Here is a 23677-nt window from a genome sequence, read left to right on the forward strand (position 1 = left end):
AGGATTTACTTGCCTTACATTTCCAAATTATAGTCCATTATTGGGGGAGGGGAGGCCACAGCAAGATCTCAAGCAGCTAGCTACATTGTATCCACAGTCAGAAACAGAGAGGAATGTATGCATGCTGCCCTCTGATGCTTGGTATTCAGTTAGGTTTCTCTACTCTAAATTTTTTTTTAAAAATGTGTGTGTGTGAGCTAGAATCCCAGGCAGTTGTAATCCACCTGATATGGATGCTAGGAATTGAACTCAGGTCTTCTGAAAGAGCAACTAGCATCCTTTACCTGTGAGCCATCGCTTTAGCTTCAGATTTCTCTCTTTTTATACAGTTTGGGAACTGTCCTAGGGAATGGTTCCAACCACAGTGGGCTCGTTCTTCTCATACTAATTAATGATCAAGATAACTCCCACAGACCAATTAGACCTAGATAATTCCTCAACCAAGATCTCATCTCTGGCTATTCCAGGAGCTGGCAATTGACTTCTTTCCTGGGCAAATTTTATAGATAGGATTTAACTTATCACTAAGTATTTTTGGCCACTGTCCTTTATAAATATTAATTTTATTTTATTTTTTTTGTGTGTGTGTCCATTCAATGCTGCCAATTATGTGCATGGCTGTGGACCTGTAGTCTAGGTGCACAGCCAGCCTCTCAGAGACTGTATCCTCAAAGAAAACTGACTCTTTCCCCAGCAGCCCTCGACTTCCAATAGCTTCTCAGTTAGGGGTGGGACCTCATAAGTCCCTCCCATAGCCAGATTGGGATTTTGAGTTTTTTATTACTCTCCACTTTTTTTTTTTTTGTCTTTTTAAAGACAGAGACTCTCAATGAACCTGGAGCCCATTCATTCTTCTACATTGACTGGTTAGAGGGCTCCTGGCTCTGCTAATCTCCATCTACCCCAGTGCTGGAGTTACAGCTATGTGCCACCACAGACGGATTTTACATGGGTTCTGGGGATCTTCGTTTAGATTCCCATTCTTGTACAGCCGGCAATTTCCCCACTGAGCCATCATCCCAGCCCTGACTTTTATTTTATTTTAGTTTTTTAAAAATTTATATAGCCCTGTGTGGTTGCCACCCTGGATGCCACACTTCCCAGGACAGGAGAGTAACGCAAGTCTGCAGGTAGGGGCGACTCCCACGGAGATAACCGGTTTTATTCTGAGCATCTTGCTCAGGGTTACCTGCTCCCGGCCGTGAGGAGTGGCAGATGTAAGCATCGGCCACACGGGGGCGCTGTGTGGGTGGAGCAGGACGCTGCACCGGGAGAGCTTGTCTCCTGTGGTCATGGACACAAGCAAGCTTCCTTGAAGCACGCACCTTGTTCTTTTCTCGCAGCGTCTTGGAGATGACGTTCTGACCCGTGTAGTTCTTCTTCAGTTCCTCTCTGAGCTTCTTCACTTCTTTCTCCATGTCTTGCATTTGCTTAAATAAATAAATAAATAAATAAATAAATAAACAAATAAGCAAGCACCATAGAGAATTCAAGTTTAAGTGACAAGACACCTCCTAAATGGAAGGTTCCCCTTCCTCAGGTCTCCCGTATTCCTGGGGCTCATACAGACAGGATCTATACCAGCCAGCTAAGCTCCTTTTTGTCTCTAAATTTGTAGGCAAGATAGATCCCCACTCCCACCCCAATTAATATATTCAGTATGCTTGAGAAAGGAAAATAATTAATTTCTTGGAAAAGACAATCAACAGAAGGGGTTTGAAGGGTTTGGGAGAATGGTTCAGCAGTTGAGTGTTTGCTGTGCAAGCATGAAGAACTGGAGTTTGGATCTCTAGAACCCAAGTAAAAGGCTGATGGGTATGGCAACTGGCCTGGAGTCCCAGTGTCAGAAGCCAGAGACAGGACCTCTCAATCAAACTCAGAGACAGGACTTCTCAATCAAACCCAGAGCAACCTGGTTACCAGAAACAAGAGGGATTGGGGTATTGAAATATGTTTTTATTGCAATTTTTAGAGGTTTATTTTTAATTGTGTGTGTGTGTGTGTGTGTGTGTGTGTGTGTGTGTGTGCGCACGTACAGGATGTCCTTTAAAACCAGGAGAGGGCATCAGATACGCTGTAACTGGAATTACAGGTGGTTGTGAGTCACACGATATGGGTGCTGGGAATCAAACTAGGGTCTTCTACAATAGCATTAATTGTTGAACCATCATTCAAGCCCCTTTGTGGTTATTTTTCTGGCCACCGTCTCTCTGAGGCAAACAATAACCTTTCTCTTTCTTTCATGTTTACCCAGTGTTATAAAAATCTCAGTTGTTAAAAACACAGGAGGGCTGGAGAGATGGCTCAGTGGTTAGGAGCACTGACTGCTCTTCCAGAGGTCCTGAGTTCAATTCCCAGCAACCACATGGTGGCTCACAGCCATCTGTGGTGAGATCTTGGCGCCCTCTTCTGGCGTACAGGCATATATGCAGGCAGAACACTACATAATAAATACCCTACTGTAAATAAATAAATCTTAAACAGGAGATACTTGTGTTCACAACACCGTAAATTACAGTAGAATTTAGATTTATGTAAACAAAGGTCCAGGGTGGGGAACCCAAATGAACTTCTATTTCAGCAGCAGGTATGGCTTCTCTGCTCAGTCCAGGGGGAACCCACGGGATAAACAGAGGCAACTAGCCCAAGGAGAGAGCCCCATGGCTCCCCCAAACAGCAGAGCCAGAACCTTGAGCTTTAAGGAGGGCCTTGGGTCACGCCAAGAACGTCCGGGTCAGAGCCTCGCTCGGAGGCGCGCTCGCGGAGGCGCGCTCACGGATGAGGACATTCAACTTACACTTCTGCACAGTTTCAGCTCTTTCTCCTGAGCCTCCCTGCGATCCTTCTGAGCCTCTTCCTTTCTCAGATCTTCTTTCAGCTTTGAACACTGAGGAGAGAAAGGGGCCAGGGCTGGTGGTGTGGAGGTGTCTGGGGGAGGGCGTACCCAGGGCCCCAGCCGGCTCTGAGAGAACTTTGTGCTGTTTCCATCCCACATTCCTGCAGGGGAGACAGCTTGTCTCTGACAGGCACACAGATGCTTCAGGACCTCTGGGTTCCTGCCTCTCTCTCTAAATTTCCTTTCAGAAGCCAGAAATCCAGATCACGAGAAAAACTTGTCTTTGGAGAGCTGGGTGAAAGAGCGTGTGTGTTGCCACTGGGAACTTTGTGTTACTTCAAAGGCTGTGACCACCCAGCGTGGGGAGGGAAATGTACCCTCACGAAGAGGTGCGCTTTGGTTCCAGTTAAGAATGCGTGCTGTTTGATTTTAACTTTCAATTCCACAAAACTTAGAATAACCTGGGAATACAGTGAGGAATTATCTGTATTAGGTTGGCCCGTGTGCACATCACAGAGGGGATCACTGTGATTTTTAATCGATGTAAGAAGACCCAGCCCATTGTGGGCAGCACCATTCCCTAGGCAAGCAGTCTTGAGCAGTGTGAGGGAGGATAAGCAAACAGGGATCTGTAGGATTATTCTCTTTTTGCACTTGACTATGGACATGATGCTTCAAGTTTCTGCCTTGATGCCCCTCAGAGAAGGACTTTTGGGGGATGGGGGAGGGGTCAGGATATTTTATCTCAGCAACAGAAATGAAACTAGGGCAGAGTGCACTCTGAAGCCAGTGGCTGGATCCCGGCAGCGAATCTGAAGGCTTAAGGACTCCCTCTCCATCTCCTTAGTACGATGGTTTGACTGTGAACTGTTCCCCACTTGCTCGTGTTTGAACACTTGGTCCCCAGCTGGTTGCGCTGTTTTGAAAGATGTAAACTTTCTGGTGGAAATGTGTTACTGGGGATGGGCTTTGACTCACTTCCTGTCTGCTCTCTGCTTCCTGAGAGCTGTGGAGCACCCCAATTTAGTCCTCGTGCTTGCATAGTAGGTAATTTAGTCCTCATGCTTGCATAGTAGGTACTTTACCTCCCCAGCCTCCTACTTTTTTTTTTTTTTTTGGAAACAGGCTCGTGTAGCACAGGCTGGCCTTGAACTCTGGATCTTCCTGCCCCAGCCTCCCAAGTGCTTACTTATTATATGAACATAGTGGGTGTGTTTGCTGAGTTAGCCTCTGTACTGTGTTGATTCTGATCCTGGTTCCCACTGCTCTTTAAAAAACCGCAGAGAGGGAGGTGGAGAGATAGCTCAGTGCTTAAGAACACTGGCTGTTCTTCTAGAGGACCCACGTTCAGTTCTCAGTACCCACACAGCAGCTCACAAACACCTTTAACTCCAATTCGAGGGGATCTTGCGCCTTCTTCTGGCCTTCACAGGTGCTGCACTCACAGACACATGCTCATGCACAGGCACACACAATTCAAATGAAAATAAATCTTAAGAAAGAAAAGAAAAGCCATGGGGGAACTCAGATCTTTGTTAGTCTTTCTAGGAGGACATTTCAGGACTCTCCTTATGTCCCTGGACCCCACAATGTGGAAGGAAGGCTGTAGAGTTCAAAGTCAAGGCACAAGAGAAGTGAAGAGGGGTGTGTCACATGACCATTTCCTGAGCCCTGAGGAGATGGCGCCCGGAAACTCACCCTGGAGGTCAGGGCTTCCAGCTGGTACTCCTTCTCCTTGTTCTGGATTCTCAGTTGATTTACCTCCTCCTGCAGCTGCTGAACTTGCTCGTTGCGCGCTGACACGTCTTTCTGTAACGATGTCACCATCCCTGTTTTAAACAAAGTCAGGACAGAGGCCAAAGACACAGTGAGGATCACCGCTGCCACTGCTGTCACAGTCAGTCACTGGGGAGACCCCCTGGCACTGAGGAACGTGCATGGTCCAAGGACCCCAGGGGCTGGAATGGGGCTGGGACCAACGTTGTGTGGCTATTTCTTACACACAGAAACTCTTCCTGGGGAGGACAGACGTTCCTTCTGCAAGTTGCCAGGCTCAGGGTTGGTATCTGACTTTTCTTCCGTCTCTCTCCACCATGGTGGTGGTGTTTGTTTTTGAGATAGGGTTTTTCACAGAGCCCAGAGCACATCAATTACCCAGAATGTCTGGCCAATGAACTCCAGAAATCCTCCGGCCACTGCTTCCCCAGTGCTGACAATGATAAGTGCTGACTTTTTACGTGAGTTCTGGGGATCAAACTTACATCCTCTTGCTTGCATGGTAAGTACTTTCTAACTGAGCTGCTTCCCCAGACCTCTGTTTCAGAATTTTTGACGCTCTTCCCTTTCTCCTAATGCCTCTGTCCTCTTCTGGTCTCTAGATTCATTGCTCTCAGCTTCAAATATCCCATCTAAGTATGGCTACTCAGCATATTTAGGAGACAGTCCCCTGCGGGATCTGGCCCTCTCTTCTCCTCTGACCCCTCATCTGTCTCACAATCCCTCTTTCCCTGAGTTATACTTACCTGTTGCTTCTTCAACAGAGCTAGGTGATTCCTTCCCCAGGACCTTTGCACGTGCTTGCTGCTCGCAGAACACCATTCCTAGAGGGCGCCTTCTGTTTGCACATGTGATATCCCTGTCCTAACTCCTCAATCCCTTCACTACCATGTTGCCCCATTTTACTGTCTTTACAGCATTGCTGTCCCTCAGACACGCTTGACTACTTACCTGTCTGCCTGTCATATGGATGGATCCAGGCTAAGTAACCTCTGTGGCTAGCAAGATGGACCATGATTAACTGTCCCCCTCCCACAGTCTTTGGTGTTGAACTACCTCAGTTGATCAGTTAGCAAATTGTTTTCACTAAGGGCCAGGAGCACTCAAGGGAATGGTTCTCAGGACTACAGTCCACTCAGTGTCCTTGTCCTCCCTGGTGAGATGGGCTCTAGCTAAGGGTTGGCATTCACTCAAACATTGACTATGGAGGTAGTGCCTGTGCTAAAGCTGGCTGGTGAGCTCACTTCTGGGGAAGATCCCAGAGGCATGTCCTGAGGGTTGCTGAGAACTCTGAGGCTCTGTCCAAGCTCAGAGAGCAAAGTGTGGCAATCGATTGGTGATGTCTGCTCAGGCCACAGGAGTGGGTGGTGAAGTTAGTGCCTCCTAAGCCTGACTCCAGAAGAGCTCACCTGATGTGATGGCCTGGTCTCTCTTTAAGTTCTCGCCCTCGTTCTTCAGGGATTCGATTTCCGTGTTGCGCTCCGCCAGGGTCTGACTCAGCACCTGGCTATAGCCTTTTTGAAGAGCATTGATCTGTGGGAGGAAGGAGCACAAAGTCAGAGGGCAACAGCCCAGCTCCAAGACACATGAGTATTTCTCAAATCTGTGCAGAGATCATCACATGATCTTGTCTTGCTGATGACAAAGGTATAGAGGCCCAGCTGCCCAGGGATACCTTTCCCCTTAATGGGCTCCTCCTGTCTTTGGAACTCACAGCCATAAGTAGACCAGCCCTGGGGTTTTTCATCAGGCATCACAGCTAGTTGTCAAGCGGAGTTCAAGAGAGTGATACAGGCTGTAACCTTTTCCTTGTGTAGGGAACAGTGCGCATGTGGAGCTCAAAGGACAATATTTAGGACTTGGCACTCTCCTTTCATCCTATAGGCCCCAGTGATTGAACTCAGGGAGTTAAGGTTTGGGGGCAAGTTCCTTTGCTGTCCCATGACATCATCATTACCATCATCACCACCACCACCACCACCCATCACCATCATCACTATCATCATCACCATCATCATCACCACCACCACCATCAGCAGCATCACCATCACCATCACCATCATCACCATCACCATCATGATCATTTTGTGTTTTTTTATAGTGTAGTTCTTACACATGAATTTGTCAGTGACAGTATTGAATTGCAATGTCAGAAGGCTGGACTCATCTGCCAGTGCCTCAGACACATTCTCGATGCTGGCTCCTTCTGGAGAGCCTCACAGCACTCTGATGGATGTCCCCATACAGTTCTCGCTTTGCACGTGAGGAAATCAAGAACAGGAGAGCCGGGCTTACCAGCTTAGGGCCTTGGGGATGGCTTGGGGTAGAGCTTCACCCAAGCCCTGCCTCAGGTATCTGGCTCCCATCACAAGGCTGAAGGAGCTGATGTCAGAAGCTGGAGTCTGGGCACTGGAGAGTTGTCACTGTTGGTAAAGAGCCTACTATGCAAGCATGAGGACCTGAGTTCAGATCTCCAGCACCCGTGTCACAAAGCCTGGTAGAATGGCACGTGCCGGTAACTGCAGCCCTGGGGACTGGGGACGGGTGGTCCGTGAAGCTCACTGGCCAGTCAGTTTAGCTGGACCACGACCTTCAGGATCATTAAGAGATCCTGTCAAAAAATGAAAGTGGAGCGCAACTGAGAAAAGACACCTAAGATGGGTGCAGTGGTACACACCTTTAACCCCAACTTCGAGGTCACCCTTGTCTATAAAAGATGTTCTAGGACGCTATACAGAGAAACCCTGTCTTGAGAAATCAGACTGGGGATGGATGGGTGTACCTGGCTTCAACCTCTGGCCTTTATGTGTACACACCTGAATGCACACACAGACACATGCACACCCCGACATTAGCATCTCCCCCCCCCCCCCACACACAGATAACATGCTGGAATCTATCCTGTGTGGCCTGTCTTTTTGGGGGAATGTCTGCCACATCTGGTCCCTGCCATGTCCAGGTTATGCAGGCATAAGACCTGGGTCCTGCACTGTACAGAAATTAACAGCCATATTGGTCTAGAAATGTTGAACTTAAGTTTTTTCCATTTGTACAGGGGTAACACACTGTATTAAATATGTAAGGTCTTATATACGTGGGTTTGATTACAAAAACTAATAAAGTATTCTCTAAATTAAAGAAAAAAAAAGACCTGGGTCCTGTCTTAGGGCTGTTTTTTGTTTGTTTGTTTGTTTTGTTTTATTTTGTTTTTTTTCAAGACAGGCTTTCTTTATTCCCTATGTAGCTCTGGCTGGCCTAGAACTTGGTAGGTAGTCCGTGGTGGCCTCAAACTCACAGAGATCCTCTGCCTCTCTGCGCCTCTCTGCCTCTGCCTCTCTGCCTCTGCCTCTCTGCCTCTGCCTCTGCCTCTGCCTCTGCCTCTGCCTCTGCCTCTGCCTCTGCCTCTGCCTCTGCCTCTCTGCCTTGGCCTCTCTCACATACTGGGAGAAAAGGTGTGCCACTATGCCATGCCTAGTCCTGTCTCAGCTTTTAATTCTGTTAGCATGGTCATGCTAGCTCTGACTTTACAGGGCTGCAAAGAGATTTTATAAGCTAACAGACTCAAGTGCTCAGACAATGCCTGGTGCACCACATAAAGATATTAGCTACGATTCCGTGATTATCCTGCGTTATCTTCGGCTGCGTTGAGGGAAGGAAGGCAGACTATGAATACTTTTGTATGTGCCTGTGAATTTTGTCCAAACAAACTTAACTACCTGGTGACTGCTGACTGTCATACCCTGTCACAGGCTTGGCATAAAAAAGACAAAGGGTAGGCCATGCCCCACCCAGATAATTAAGAAACACACACAGACACAGACAGAGATAGACACACACACACAGACACAGTCACACACACACACACACACACAGACAGTCACACAGACAGTCACACAGACACACATAGACACACACACAGACACAGTCACAAACACAGACACACACACAGATACAGTCACACAGGCACATACAGATACACACAGTCACACACAGACACACACAGATACAGTCACACAGATACACATAGATACACACACAGACACAGTCACACAGACACACATAGACACACACAGACAGTTACACAGACACACATAGACACACACAGACACAGTCACAAACACAGACACACACACAGATACAGTCACACAGATACAGTCACACAGGCACACACAGATACACACAGTCACACACAGACACACACAGATACAGTCACACAGATACACAGATACACACACAGTCACAGACACACACAGACACACACACAGACACAGTCACACACACACAGACATTCACACAGACACACAGACACACACACAGACACAGTCACAAACACACACACAGACACACACACAGACACACACAGACACACACACAGACAGTCACACAGACAGTCACACAGACACACATAGACACACACACAGACACAGACACACATGCTTGTGCACACAGGCACAGCACATGCATACACACCACACCACTAGATGGCGCACACAGGCCTGTGTTGGGCTTCCCTCTGACTCTGAGTAGAAATCTTTGGTTGAATCAACAAAGGAATTTTATTCAGCCATAAAGAAAAATGAAATGGATGGATCTGGAAAATCTTCTATTAAGTGAGAGCTTAGCTTGTTCCCAGAAAGACAAACAGCAAGGCTCATCTCTCGTGTGTGGGTTGTAGCTTCTAACACACACACACACACACACACACACACACACACACACACACACACACACACGCACTCCATCTCTGTGGGGTTGGTGGAGGGCAAATGCCAGGAAACCAGGGAGGGGACACGAGAGAGGAAAGATTACTTCCAGCAGGAAATGACTATGTAATTAAAGCTCAGCGAATGTTAACTGCACTTCATTTAAACCCCCAAAAGTCATGATTGGTTAGATTAGACCAATCACGGAAGCCCTGCGTTTCTCATTAGGCTGTTCAAACTCACTTCCTCAGAGTAAACAGACCACAGACAACATCCAGTATTGTTTCTTCACGGTTTTTTACACTTTTAACGATTTCCAACGTGTTTGGATTTTATTTGGGTCTTGATGTCTTTTACATGTTGTTAATTCTTATTATATACATTTAAATCTACTTCACTGGTTCTTATTATGTAAACTGAAATCTTCTAATAAAACTTTTAAATAATGAAAATAAAACCTAGGAAGGGTAAATGTCAGTGTGTGTGTATGCGTGTGTGTGAGTGTGTGTGAGTGTATATGTGTGTAAGAGGTGTATATGTGTGTATGGGTGTGTGTGTGAGTGTGCGTGTGTGAGAGTGTATATGTGTGTTTGCGTGAGTGTGTATGCGCATGAGTGTACATGTGTGTGTGAGTGTGTGTGTGTTGGGTGCACAGGCTGTGCCCCTCACCATCCTCGGAGCCACACACCTGAACATTTGGATGAAGAAAGCTCATCTTTCCCTGCTTGCTGTAACTAAAATGCTTCTAGGGGCTGCAGGGACGGCTCAGTGGTTAAGAATGCTTGCTGCTCAAGCATTAAGATCTGAGTTCGGATCCCAGCACGCACATAACTAAACAATATTGTCAGCATACAAGGCATTGGGGACAGAGAGAGTGAGGTTTCCAGGGCTTGCTGGCTGCTAGCCTAGCTTCAGGCTCACAGAGAGACCCTGTCTCAGGGGAACCACCCCATTGGGGACAGAGAGAGCGAGGTTTCCAGGGCTTGCTGGCTGCTAGCCTAGCTTCAGGCTCACAGAGAGACCCTGTCTCAGGGGAGCGAGACGGACAGGTGCACGCACCCACTCACATGTGCAGGCATATGCTACACACGTTCAGAAACAAAAATAAAAGCAAACATTTCTAGTTTCTAGCCTAAATCTTTCTTGCGCAGACAGAAAATATTTCAATCAAGCACCCCGCTCTAAGGTCTCAAATTGCAAACAGTTTTCAGCCTTCTTCACAGCCTTCATTACCTAAATAAATATCCAGATTGTCTGTCGTTGGCGCAAACCCCGGGATGTTTATTGCCTGGTTAGGCTGTGTAATAAAATGGGCATTGGATCATAAGGAAGCTAACAGTGCTGGGAAGAATGATTGCTTAGAGGTAATAACTGCCCGCTAATTAGCTCAGGCGGGAGGTGAGCGTGTTCTAGTGGTATGGTGGCGGATGGAAAAGCTTTGAGAGCAAATCGTTAGGTACATGCTTTCGGGGGACCCTCGATAGCACATACAGTAACCAGAGCCATTAATCAAATCGTTAGGTACATGCTTTCGGGGGACCCTCGATAGCACATACAGTAACCAGAGCCATTAATCAACCTGCAGTCCAGATTATACTTCCGCCCGAGGGTTCTGCTGGCAATAAAATGGTTTAGAGACTAAAACGAGAGCCGCTTGGATTTAAATCTGCCGCATCTTTGAGTTCAGACACGCGTGACAAACTACCAGACAATGATGGCTTTGGGAAGAGAGGGCTTTTTTTGGGGGGGGGAGCTCTCAGTCCATCCTGGAAGCAGGAGCTCTAGTGAGGCAGCTGGTTATATGGTCACATCTGCCATTAGGAAGCAGAGAGCAATGAATGCTGGCTTTTTCCTTTCCATTCAGTCCAGGAAACCAGCATAGGGGATGGTTCTGCCCACAGTGAGGGCGGGTCTTCCTGTCTAGATAGAGCCTCACAGGCAGGCCTGTTGTTCCTTGAACTCCACATGTGTGTTGTAGTGCGCGCGTACACACACACACACACACACACACACACACACTCTCTCACATGCATACACAAATAAAAACTGAAACAAAACACACCTTTCAATTGTAACTGAATGTTTAGTAAGTGAGCATGGTTGTATCTAAATTGTTCTGAAGTGAAAAAAAAAATCATTCCCAGATGTTACTAGTTACTTGAACTCAAGTTGTGACCTGCTGCCATGGAGTCAAAGACAGGTGAGTATCTGTCGTCCTTTGGTCTCTCCTCTGTCCCCTCCTCTCCCCTCCCCTCCCCCTCCCTCTCTCCCTCCCTCCCTCCCTCCCTCCCTCCCTCTCTCTCTCTCTGGTCCTAGAACTTGCTCTGTAGACCAGGCTTACTTTGATCCCAGAGATCTGCCTGCCTCTGCCTCCTGAGTGCTGGGATTAAAGGTGCGCGCCATCACCGCCCAGCCCTAGTTTGATTTCTTTGGCTGTAATAAACACCCGTGCCTTACTTTTCAGGAGCCATCAACCATGTTCCTTTGATACAGGATTTTTCACTGGGACCTGGCTTGCCTCTTTGGATAGACAACAGACTGGCTGGCTGAGAAGCCCTGAGGCCTCTACCCGACCAGTGCTGGCATTACAAGTATGCCCACCACACCTTGCCTATTTTAAATGGTCTCCATTAGAAAACGTTTTTCGGAATTTCTACTCATATCATCCCTACCTCTCCCTTCCCCTTTGACTCCTCCCATATCCCATTTCCTCTCAAATTTATGACTTCTTTATTTTACACAAGATACACATATATTATATACGATTAATTATTGCCACATACATGCATTATATTATACATACTAAACATTATTGTTATATAGATACACACCCACATATACATACATACACACATACACACACATACACACAAACACATATACATACACATGTATACACATGTATACATACACACACAAACACATACACATACATACACACATACACACACAAACACACATACACACATATACATATACACACAAACACATATACATGTACACCCACACACACATATATACACACAAACACATACATGTACACATATATACACAAACACATATATACACAAACATATACATACACACATATACACACATACACACATAAACACATAACACACATATACACATACATACACACATATACATGTACACATACACATATATACATACAAACACATATATACACAAACATATACATACACACATACATATACACACAATACACACATACATATAAACACATACATGCACATTCACGTGAACACGCATCCTGATGACTCTACTTGGTGTTGCTCACAGGCACGCTAAGGGGACTGTTCAGGGCTGACCACTTGGGACTAGATAACCTATCAGCGAGTTCGTCTCTGGAAAAGACTGATTCTCCCGCCCACAGCAGCCACTGAGTGCCTGTAGCTCTTCATCCAGGGGTGGGGCCTTGTGAGTCCCCAACCCTTTTGCATGCCTTGCTTTTTTACAGGGGACCGAGCTCAGGTCCTTGCACTTGGGGAGCGAGTACTTTAACAGCTGAGCTGTCTCCTGGGCCCAACTGCTGTTTTTATAAACAGGAATTTGGATCTAGTTTCCAGACCAGAAGCTGCCTGTAAATGGAGGCCTTTCAAGCGAGGAGTTTACGTTCAATGGCACTGCCCATGATGAAGCCGGCTGCCACCTTCAGGGCTTGAGGAGGAGTCGGGAGTTGGAGGAGCTGGGCTAACTGTCTGTGGCTCTTTCTGGCTGGGGCGGCCAGGGGTGTGACAGGCAGTCATTAAGGCAAGGAGGCCATGCTGGGATAGGACTGAGAAGCTGGGAGAGAGTGTGGGAGAAAGCCGGCAGGGCAGATGCTAGTCTGCAGCGCCCGCCACCTCCGGCAAGCTGCAAGATCCAGGCAGCTCCTGCGCATCTCTGGGACTCCCACGGTCTCTCTGTGGGGTGTGTCAGAGGACTGTGATAGAGCTGAAGAACATCCTCCAAGGCCCGGCACATGCCACACTGGGAAACTGGACCCCTGATGGCCTTCTGTCCGTACACTCTGTGATGCCCCAGATGTCCTCTTCCAGCTGCCCCCACCTGGGCCCAGGCTCCACTCTGATTGTGGTGTCTCTACGCTTTGATAAACGTGTCCCCAAAGTCCTACCTGGCTTTTCATGCTCTCAATCTCCTTCTGCCTGTGATCGTCCCCTTCATCCAGGTCCTGGAACCGGGGGTCACACCTGTTGCTCTGCCTGGCGGCGGCAACAACTGCAGCCATCTCAGACAACCTTTGACTCAGGTCGGCAATCTCAGCCTGCAGGTTCATGATCACCGCGTCTTTATATTTGGACTCCATTTCAAAGTCAGAGAGCCGGTTAATCTCTCTCCCCAGTAGCAGGATGATATCGTCCTGTGTGGGGGACAGGAGGGAGGCTTAGTAGCAGTGGGTGTGGATGGTAAGCTAGGCCTGTTTCTATCCTCTGGCGGGAGCAGGGGAGAGGGCAGGCAGGAGGGCGAGGAGGCACCTGCTGACCACCGGATCTCTTGGAAGGTCCTGGGGAGACTGGAGTTGGGTTCGAACCACCTGTCTGTACTAAGATGCTTATAATGGAGCCTCCCAGGTGCAGAAACTTTTTTTTTTTTACCCAGAAAAAAATTTTTTTCATGTGGTAAATCCTCTGGGAATGTCAGCAGACATTCTGCGCATTCCCTTACGAGGCCCACGTCCAGGACGTTGGGGACCCAGCACAGGTAATTAGAATGGGATTCAATCCTAATGCATTCTGACGATCACAGGGCGTTATTAACAATAGTTTGTATGTATTCTGAAGGGGTCATTTCTTTCTTTCTTCTCTTATGGAATTCTGTTTCCCCCTGGAAGCCCCCATGAAAATGTGCTCATGGAAGAAGTCAGGAAACAGAACACTGAATGCAGCCATGGTGGCTTGTGAACACTGGGGTAGGTGGGGGAACTGTGGGCGGAGTTCCTCACTAGGAAAACACAGTAACCAAAGAAACTTGTTTCTCCAAAGCCCGATAAGGTACCCTGAACCACTCAGAATGATGGAGAGACCGGAAAAACAGAATTCTAGCCGCGTGCCCGGGGAACAGATGGTGTCACAGGCATGAGGGAGCCCACTGGCATCACCAAGTGTCTTTCTCTGGGTCTTTGTGACTGTTTATGTCACAGCTCTTCCAGCAGACAGGAAGGAACTGTTGTTCCGCATCCTCAGCGTGTTCCCGTGCCTCATCCAAAGTGAGCCACTCGGGGCCTCCACACTCAACTCAGAACTGGTTAGCTTTTGTGCCACAAAGATTTACTGAACACCTTCCGTGTGCTGGGCTCTGCACTGGATATAAACAAACCTTCACGTACGGTGTCCTGCAATGGCTTCTGTCTTTCTGGTGCCATCCCTGGTCTCTATGCCCTGCTTAAGGGAATGTCATCGCTCCTTCTGTGTGGCTTGGGTAGGAGTGAAGGTCAGTCAAGTAGCTCACTTCCTCTCCTTCCTGCTTCTGTCCCTGTGACCCAGGCTGACCGACCGAGTTTTCTCAGTGCCCCTGAGTGTGGATTTGGGGTGAGGGCATGGGTCCCGCTTCTCTTTGGATCGTGGACTTTAAGTATAGAGAGCTTGATTGTAACCATCCTGCCCAGCACAGGGAGCTTAGCCTGCTGGGGAATGTCAAACTGCAAGAAAGACAAGGAGTAGAACAGGCAACAGGGACATTCCAATGACGACACTGAAGATCCTGGACGCAGCCAGGCCTGAAGCTTGACAGCCTTTCACCGTCCAGTAAGATTAGCCAGTGAACATTTTCCACCGCTATCGTTGGCTATCACTTGTCCTTGAAGGTGTCTTGGGAAATCAGGGAGTAAAAGGCTCAAAAGAGCAAAACTGATTTGGTTTTCATTTTCTTCCCACCTTAGTGGGAGTCACAATGGCGGCGGATCAAATGTGACAAATACTTGGTGGCTTTTGTCACTGAGTGGTATCAATTTCTACCGTCCACCAAGTCCACCAGCCTGTGGCTCCAGTGGAGTGGACGGAAGCTGGCAGAGGTGGTACAGCGTGAGCTCTGGGCAGGCTGTCAAGATGCCATTGCGTCTGCCCTGAGGACCTGGGGGCTGCTCTGCTGGGGACAGACTACAGGCAGGGATCTTGCCTTTTCCCTCACCTGGGGGAAACCTACGGCTGCTAGCACCTGAGAGCATCAGCTCACAGCACCCCGAGTTGATGGCAGTTGTGTGTAAGTTGTGAGGCACCCGCAGAGGTCCCAAGTCAAGTCATGGAGGCAAGGGAATGGCGGGTGGCTGTTTTAGCCACTACAGTTTGGGGTGACTTGCTGCAGGATGACAGACAGGTGGCTTCTCATCATACCACAGCACCTCATGGTCTGGTCTAAGGACACCAACCTCAGAACTGCCTCCTGGCCCTAACGTCGACACTCTTAAGACAGTGATCCCAAGCATCAAAGGACCCAGTGTTCCTGCAAGAACTTCTTGGGCAGGGTTGGGGATTTAGCTCAGTGGTAGAGCGCTTGCCTAGGAAGCGCAAGGCCCTGGGTTCGGTCCCCAGCTCCGAAAAAAAGAACCAAAAAAAAAAAAAAAAAAAAAAGAACTTCTTGGGCTCAGACCTCAGTCTGTAAGGAAAGTGAGGCATTTATTGGGCTGTAGTTTGGGTCTTATGTAGCCGAGGCTGGCCTTGAGCTTACTATATAGCTCAGGATGACCTTGAGCCTTTCATCCTCCTGCCTCCACCTCGGAGTGCTGGGATCACAGGCCTGTGTGTCACCTGCCTGGTTTATGCAGTGTTTGGGGCCAAAGCCAGGACCTCGTGCACCACGTGGTGGGCAAGCATGCTACCACCTGAGCCATACCTGCCTGTTCAGGGTCTCCTTTCTGTTTTCAAGCTGTGGCTGGATAGGGAGTGGTCAGTGTCTGGGGTAGCCTGTGCTGAATCCCTTTAGGGTTCAGCCTCTGACCCCTCTGCTCCACGTCTCTAACAGCATCGCCTTGGCTCTCCTGTCTTTTACCTCAGCTCCCCTTTCCGCCCACAGCTGTTGTGTATTTTCCCCACCGCTGTGCCATCACTTGGGGTTGAGCCGGTGTGGGGGAGAGAGGCACCGGACCTGGGTGCCGATTCCATTCTACTTTTTACGCTGTGCGAACCTGGGCACGCCAGCCAACCTCTTTGAGCTGAAGTTTCTTCCTCAGTAAAGTGGAGGTGATGGGATCTGTTCTGAAGCCTTCAGAGATGAGAGGAGCTGATGAGTGTTGAGTTAGGGGCTCAGCCTGGCTCACAGGAAATGCTCAACGAACTGTCCGTGAGGCTGTTATTGTCTAGGACACGTCAATTGAGTCAGTGGTCCCTTGGATGTAGGACACAGAGGAGAGGTGACGAGGTTCCGTGGCCTCTGACTGCTAGGGCCCTGTGGACCCCCAGCCCCACCTCACCTTGTCTTGCTGGCCTAGGTCCTGGTCCATGAAGATCTCGGGGGGAGGTACTATCCCGGCGAGTCCCTCGGTCAAGCCTTGCTCTGACATCTCCATGGCGCTGGCCCACACTGCAGGACATCCACAGAGAACAGGGTGCTGTGTTCCCCAGCTTGAAGGTCCCCACACCCTGAGCTATTCATGGTTTTCCCTCAAAAGTCATACTACATCACCATCACCACCACCATCACCATCATCACTAAATTGAGTCTCACTATGTAGCTCTCCCTGGCTTGGAATTCTCTATGAAGACCAGGCTGGCCTCAAACGCACAGAGTTCCACCCATCTCTAACTCCAAAGTGCTGGGATTGGGGGCATGGGTCACCATGCCCAGTCTTTAGTTTTTTAACTTGTGTTTGTTTGTATGCCTGTGTGTTCCCATGTACATGCTTGTGAGAAGGCGTGTGAGTGTGTGTGTGCGTGTGTATGCCGAGGCCAGAGGCTGACATCACATGTGCTCCTCCCTCACTGACCATCTTACTTTTTGTCGGGGTCTCACTGAACACAGAGCATACGGTTTTGGGTATACTGACTGTCGGAAGCTCTGGCCATCCCCTTGTCTGCCTCCCCGTGGCTGTGATTACATATGCACACTGCCCTGCTTTTCACAGGTTCTGGGGACCTGAACTCGGGTCTTCACGCTTTGGCTGCAGCCACTTTATCCACCAGGTCCTGTTCCCAGATGTTTCTCTGACTTAAAAAGTTCAGAGCCATGTGTATGCAGCGACATGGCTGAGGAAGGACTGGCCGGGAGAGCAGCCAGCTCACCTCTCTTCCTCACTGCTCTGTGGCCTGCCGATCACTGATGCGCCTTTCTCTGCTGCACCAGGATCTGGCGACCATGAGGGGAGCGCTAAGCCTCCCTCTGCCTTGGTTTCTACATAAATAATTCAGTGACGTGAACAGTCTTATCGCAGGGAGCTATTATGAGATTAAATAAAAAAAGACATATATAGAGTTGTGCTGGCTCTGAAATGCGCTGTGTAGCCCAGGCTGGCCCTAAACACATGCCAATCCTCCGGCCTCAGCCTCCTGAGTGCTGGGATCACAGACGCGAGTCACCATGCTCACAGAATGCCTTGAGAAAATGTGTGGTTTCACTATTTTCAACCCAATGCAGGCGTGTGTCTGCGCGCGGGTAGGTGTACGTGAGTGCAGATGTCTGTGGAGGCCTGAGACATTGTGTTCTCAGGAGCCGGAGTTATAGATGGTTTTGAGCTACCTGATGTAGGTGCTGGGAACTGAACTTCAGTCCTGTGCAAGAGCACCCAGCACTCTTACCTACTGACACATCTCTTCAGCTCCCTCATGCTTTTAAAAATAATTGAGGGGGTGTGTGGCTAGAGAGAGATGGCTCAGCGGTTAAGAGCACTGACTGCTCTTCTAGAGGTCCTGGGTTCCAGTCCCAGCACCCACATGGTGGCTCACAACCATCTCCGAGTTCAGTTCCAGGATATCTGACACCTTACCTTCTGGTTCTACAGCCGCGACACCCATGTGCTGCACAGGGACACACGTGAGCAAGACATCATCGCACATCAAATCAAATAAGCAAATCTTTGAAACACTTTGAGCTATGTGTGTGGGGGGGTGCCCACCTCTAACCCCAGCACTCGGAAGGCAGAGGCCCACAGATTCATGTGAGTCTGAAGCCAGCACGGTCTACATAGTGAGTCCTGGGACGGCCAGGGCTACATACCGAGACTCTGTTGCAAAAACAAACAAAGCAGCAAACTGTTAAAAATAAAATTTTACTGGGACACGGCCCCAACCATTCACTTCAGGCCGCTGCTTATTGCTCTACAAGGACAGAGATCTGTAATCCAGCTACCCAAGGGACTGAGACACGCAAAGGGGAAGTGCGTTTTCTCCAGCGGAGCCTCAGTGGGTATACAGACCACACCTAAGGGAGACCTGCGCCCAGCAGTAGATGGGTTCGGAGGATTTGTTTGGTCTCCCAGTGCTTTGTCTGGCAGGTTTTTTTTTTTTCCTTTTTTAACCTTATAGATCTTTTAGTTAAATATTGTGGTTTTTAATTTTGTTTTCATAGGCTTTCTGTGTGTGACTGGGTATAGCGCACATTCTGCGTGTAGGTGTTTCTTGTGATTTTTCTTAAACTCCCCACTCCTAATCTGGTTTTGTCCTAATCTGGTTTGTTTTTATTTAATTGTATTCTTATTAATTACTGTTATTTTAGATGCCTGTTTGTATTCTGATGAGAGACAGAGAGAGAGAGAGAGAGAGAGAGAGAGAGAGAGAGAGAGAGAGAGAGAAAGAGAGAGGGGGTATGGATCTGGATGGGTGGAAAAGAAGGACGGATCAGGGAGAAGTTAGGGAAGGGAAAAATCATAATCAGCATATACTTACTGTATGAAAAAAAATCTACTTTCAATAAAAAACACCAGACAGACAGACAGACACACGCACACACACAGAGAGAGATAGACAGACAGAAACAGAGATAGAATACAAGTTTAAGATCAGCCTAAGGGTTACACAGTAATTTCAAAGCCAGCCTAAGTGACTTAGTGAGACCTGGTCTAAATTTAAGAAAGTAAAATTGGCCTGGGGCTGGGGCTGGGGCTGGGGCTGGAGCTGGGGCTGGGGCTGGGGCTGGAGCTGGAGCTGGGACTGGGGCTGGGGCTGGGGCTGGAGCTGGGGCTGGGGCTGGGGCTGGGGCTGGGGCTGGGGCTGGGACTGGGGCTGGGGCTGGGGCTGGGGGATAGAGCACTTGACTAGGAGGTAGGAGGCCCTGGGTCTGATTCCTGGCACTTCAACAGCGTCTGCACAACTGTACCAGATGGACGCCCGATGGCTGTGCCTCCCGGCCAAGACAGATTCTGTCCTTCTAGAAGTGTAAGCCCAGCAATCCTTTCTTCCCTGAGTTTCTTTGGTCATTTGATCGCCAGGCTCGGTGAAGCCTTCAGGGGACCACAGCCTGACGCCCTCTTCTGGCCTCCGTGGGTACTGCATGCACGTGGTGCACAGTCCTGGACAGCTCCATAACTTCTATCTCGGGACTATCCTGAGCCACAGCATGGGGTTGAGTGACCCCAAATCCCTGGCTACAGGCAGCCCAACACACAGTCTTTATTCAGTGCATGTGTGTGTGTGTGTGTTGCACGCACGTGTGCGTGTGTGTGTGTGTGTGTGCGCGCGTGCGTGTGTTTTCATTGTCAGGCTGTTGGGCTTGGGGATAATTTATCACATAATTAACAACTGATACCCACTGTATGTGTATTAAACTTTAGTTTATGGTGTCCATGCGGATATGTACAATGTGCTTTGAAATGCATAACATACATTGGTTCCATTAACGAAGGCTAAGACACTCTGATTTAAAATAAGTAAGAAGGGGCTGGAGAGATGGCTCAGCGGTTAAGAGCCCTGGCCGCTCTTCCAGAAGAACTGAGTTCGATTCCCAGCAACCACATGGTGGTTCACAATGGTCTATAACTTCAGTTCCAGGGGCTCTAACACCCTCTTCTGGCCTCCGTGGGTACTGCATGCACATGGTGCGCAGACTTTCATGCAGGTAAAACACCCAAACATATAAAATAAACCAATATAAAATAAAACAGTTTAACAGAATATTACAGATAGAATTAGGTGGAGGCTCTCTGCAAAGTCATTTCTGTTTGCCAGCACCAAGGGTGGAGCCGAGGCCCTCGCACAAGAGGCACTCGTTCTCCCACAGGGATATACGCCCAGGATCCCGTCGTGCTAACCAGACTTATCTGGAACTCACTCTGTAGCTCAAGCAGGCACCAAAGCTGCCATCCTCCAGCCTCAGCCTTCCAAGTGGGACCTACTCTGTATGTTTGGAAATGTTTGCGTCTACATGTTGGGCCGACAGGCTGCTTCCAGAGCGTGGGTGGCTCAGTTGACGATGGTGGTGCCAGCCCTAGCATCCACTTGCCTCCTCCTCGTCCCAACAGTCCCCAGGTTAAGTACAGTTTTCGTGCTAGAGGAAGGTGCGATGGTTTGCATAAGCTTGGCGCAGGGAGTGGCACTATTAGAAGGTGTGGCCTTGTTGGAGGACATGTGTCACTGTGGGGGTGGGCTTGGGGACCCTCCTCCTAGCTCCTCCTGGGATGCTGAGTCTGTTCCTGACTTCCTTCGGGTGACGATGTAGAACTCAGCTCCTCCTGCACCATGCCTGCCTGGATGCTGCCATGAACCTCTGAACCCGTAAGCCAGCCCCAGTTAAATGTTGTCCTTTATAAAACTTACATTGGTCATGGTGTCTGTTCACAGCAATAAGACCTAAGACAGAGGGTAACTAGGTGAAAGGTCTCGAAAGGCCAGGGGAGGAAGTGGAGAGAGCCAAGAAACAGGGACGCACGTAGGGGCTGTGGAGCGGAGGCTGAGAAGACTAAGAAGGAAACCTTGGTCAAGCCGCCATGGAGGAAGCCTGGGGACTGTGCCCACGGCCTGAATTGACATCTAGTCTGCTGCTAGGGCTACTGTGGCCAGGAGGACAGGAATGGACAAGAGTGTCCTATCCCCAAACACGTGGAGACTTTTCAGGATGGTTTGGGGTAGGAGTTGGACAACACCCCAAAGGCTGTGTGTACCCCACACTACAAAGCTGTGGGTGGGTGGTCATAAGATACAGATTGCTAAATTAAACTAGAGCGGACAGATCTTCCCTCCGGGAAAGGACTTTCTCTGGTAAGCCTCACTCTTCTCTTCTCGCAGGTGCTGTAGTGACCAAACAATTTTACAACTTCCCAAGAGCTCTGTGGGCAAATGGGGTCTGCTCGTGCACCAAAGAGAATCGTGTAGATCCTGCTGAACACTGTATGTCCATGAACATGCATGCACACGTGTACGCCCACACCCTGCGCAGGGAACTGTGGTGAGGACTGGGGCTCAGAGACAAACCCAGGAGCTCAAAGGAGGAATCCAGAGGTTAGAATCGCACAGCTGGATGTTTCCTTGTTTTGTTTATCTTTAACTTTTTTCTCTTCCTCCTTCCTTCCTTCTCTTTCTTTTTTATTTCTTGAGACATGGTTTTGTGTAGCCCTGGCTATTCTGGAACCCAGTATGTAGACCAGTCTGGCTTCGAACTCACAGAGAACCGCTTGCCTCTGCCTCTCGAGTGCTGAGATTAAAGGTGTGCGCCATCGTGCCCCACCATATATGGTTTTATGCAAAACCAGGACTGTATGTATACTAGGCAAACACCCTACTAACCCCCCCCCATTTTCTCTATTTATTTAAGTAACCTTTTTTTTTTAATGTTTCATTTATTTTTAACTCTGTGTGCATGTGTGTGTGTGCCTGCATGGGGACGTGCTTATGGCCCATACATATCTGAGAAGGCCAGAGACAGCTTGCAGGAGTCAGTTCTTTCCTTCTACCTTGTGGGTTCTGGGAATTAAACTCAGGTTGTCAGAGTTGGTGGCAGGCCCCTTTCCCTATTTAGCCCTTTCACCTGCCCACCATTAACCAACTAGTGATAGTCTATATAGTTAGAGTCAGAGAAAAGTGAAAACCAAGGCCGACCATCTTCATGGCTTTAAACCCTCGCCTGAAACCACCCCCAGAGCCTGGCACGTACCTTGCTTGATGACAGGAGACTTTGGGTTCATCATAAAGGAAAACATCTTCCCACTGGCACTCATGGGCCGCTGGTGAGGAGCAGATGGGGGGACCACGGCGGGTCTGGGACAACCCTGCGACCAACTTCTTTGTACCGAGGCTGACCGGATGCCCTGGTGGAAGGGCATGTTGGGGGGCGAGGACGACAGGTGTGACTGTGGATTTGGCCAAGGTGCTGAGCCCCTCACCCACGGGCAGGAGACCTGTGGGACAGACGGGAGGCTCAGGGGAGGTGATGTTTTCATACAGCACTGCTTGTCCTAAGATCCAGCTCACGAGTCGCTCCCTCCGAGAAACCTTGCAATGTTCCTCAAGTCTGGGACAATACCCTGCCTCGGGACCCTAGGCCATCATCACATCCCACCAAGAGATTCCCGACCCCCATCTAATGCAGTCAGTGTGGATGACGCTGAGGCTGGGCAAGGTCATGTTGTAAAAATAGGATGTGAGGATCAGGCCTGGGCACTTGCAGGCCTCCCACTTCTCGCAGACACCGACAGGCACCTAACAGACTGCCAGGGGCTGAGGACTCTCCTGGGAAGTGAGTTCACATCAAAGCTGCACACCCTGCTCCCCTTCCTGGGAACCAGAGAGCCTGGCTGCAGGCCCGAGCTGTGAAACCTTCCCATCCTCAGGAGCATATAACCCGGGACCTCGCTTTTGCCATGGTGGTTGGAGGGTTTGAGCCCTCTCCTCAGAGCTTCTGCTGTGCTCTCGATCTTGGTTCTGAGGCCTGAACTCTCCTCAGAGGCCCTGCCATCCTGTCGTCTGTCTGTCTTTCCACGGTATTAGTAAATGATTCTAGTAAGTTCTAGAACCGCTACGATCCATCTCAGTGCCCTCCTGAATCCTCATCCAGGACTTTCCACACGTGACATCTCCTGAGCCAGGGACATGGCTCTGAGCTGCTGAACTGACAGGATGGCACTGCAGGGACCAGGCCTTTCCTCCTTCTTACCCACCCCAGACACAACTGCAGCTCCCACAGCGGATGCTGGGTGCGCCGTGCTGGGTGCAGGGGCATGAAAGAGAGTGTGAGGTGGGTCACTGAGAGTCAGACCAGCTCCAGGAATCCTCCCCTCCCCCACCCCAAGTCAATTCTATCCACACTAGTGTAGAGAGGGTCTCTAGCACTGTTTGGAAGAATCACCTGTCAGTAAAAATGTTCTTGGCCTATTGGCTTAGGCAGGAAATAGGGAGGTGGAAGTTCCGGGATAGAGAAAGGGTGCTGGGGTGTGGGGGAGACAGGCTGGAGAAAGAGGATTTGGGTCCCAGACACAGAGGAA

At 49.2% G+C, this 23677-nt stretch overlaps 1 protein-coding gene across 15 annotated transcripts in view; it reads right to left on the bottom strand.

Moving 5' to 3' along the window:
- The window catches only part of Fhad1 (forkhead associated phosphopeptide binding domain 1), a 119976-nt gene that overhangs the window by 71122 nt on the left and 25177 nt on the right, over positions 1 to 23677 (bottom strand). For all 15 annotated transcript variants that reach the window (XM_087550749.1, XM_087550739.1, XM_087550748.1 and 12 more), the window contains 7 exon segments: positions 22351 to 22594; positions 16745 to 16854; positions 13454 to 13699; positions 6022 to 6145; positions 4535 to 4665; positions 2798 to 2887; positions 1326 to 1430 (listed from right to left, as the gene is read on the bottom strand). In XM_087550749.1, the coding sequence (XP_087406875.1) occupies positions 1326 to 1430; positions 2798 to 2887; positions 4535 to 4665; positions 6022 to 6145; positions 13454 to 13699; positions 16745 to 16854; positions 22351 to 22594 (1050 nt within the window).

The sequence above is a fragment of the Rattus norvegicus genome, chromosome 5, assembly GCF_021556685.1.
Source record: "Rattus norvegicus strain SHRSP/BbbUtx chromosome 5, alternate assembly SHRSP_T2T, whole genome shotgun sequence".
Taxonomy (NCBI): Eukaryota; Metazoa; Chordata; class Mammalia; order Rodentia; family Muridae; genus Rattus; species Rattus norvegicus.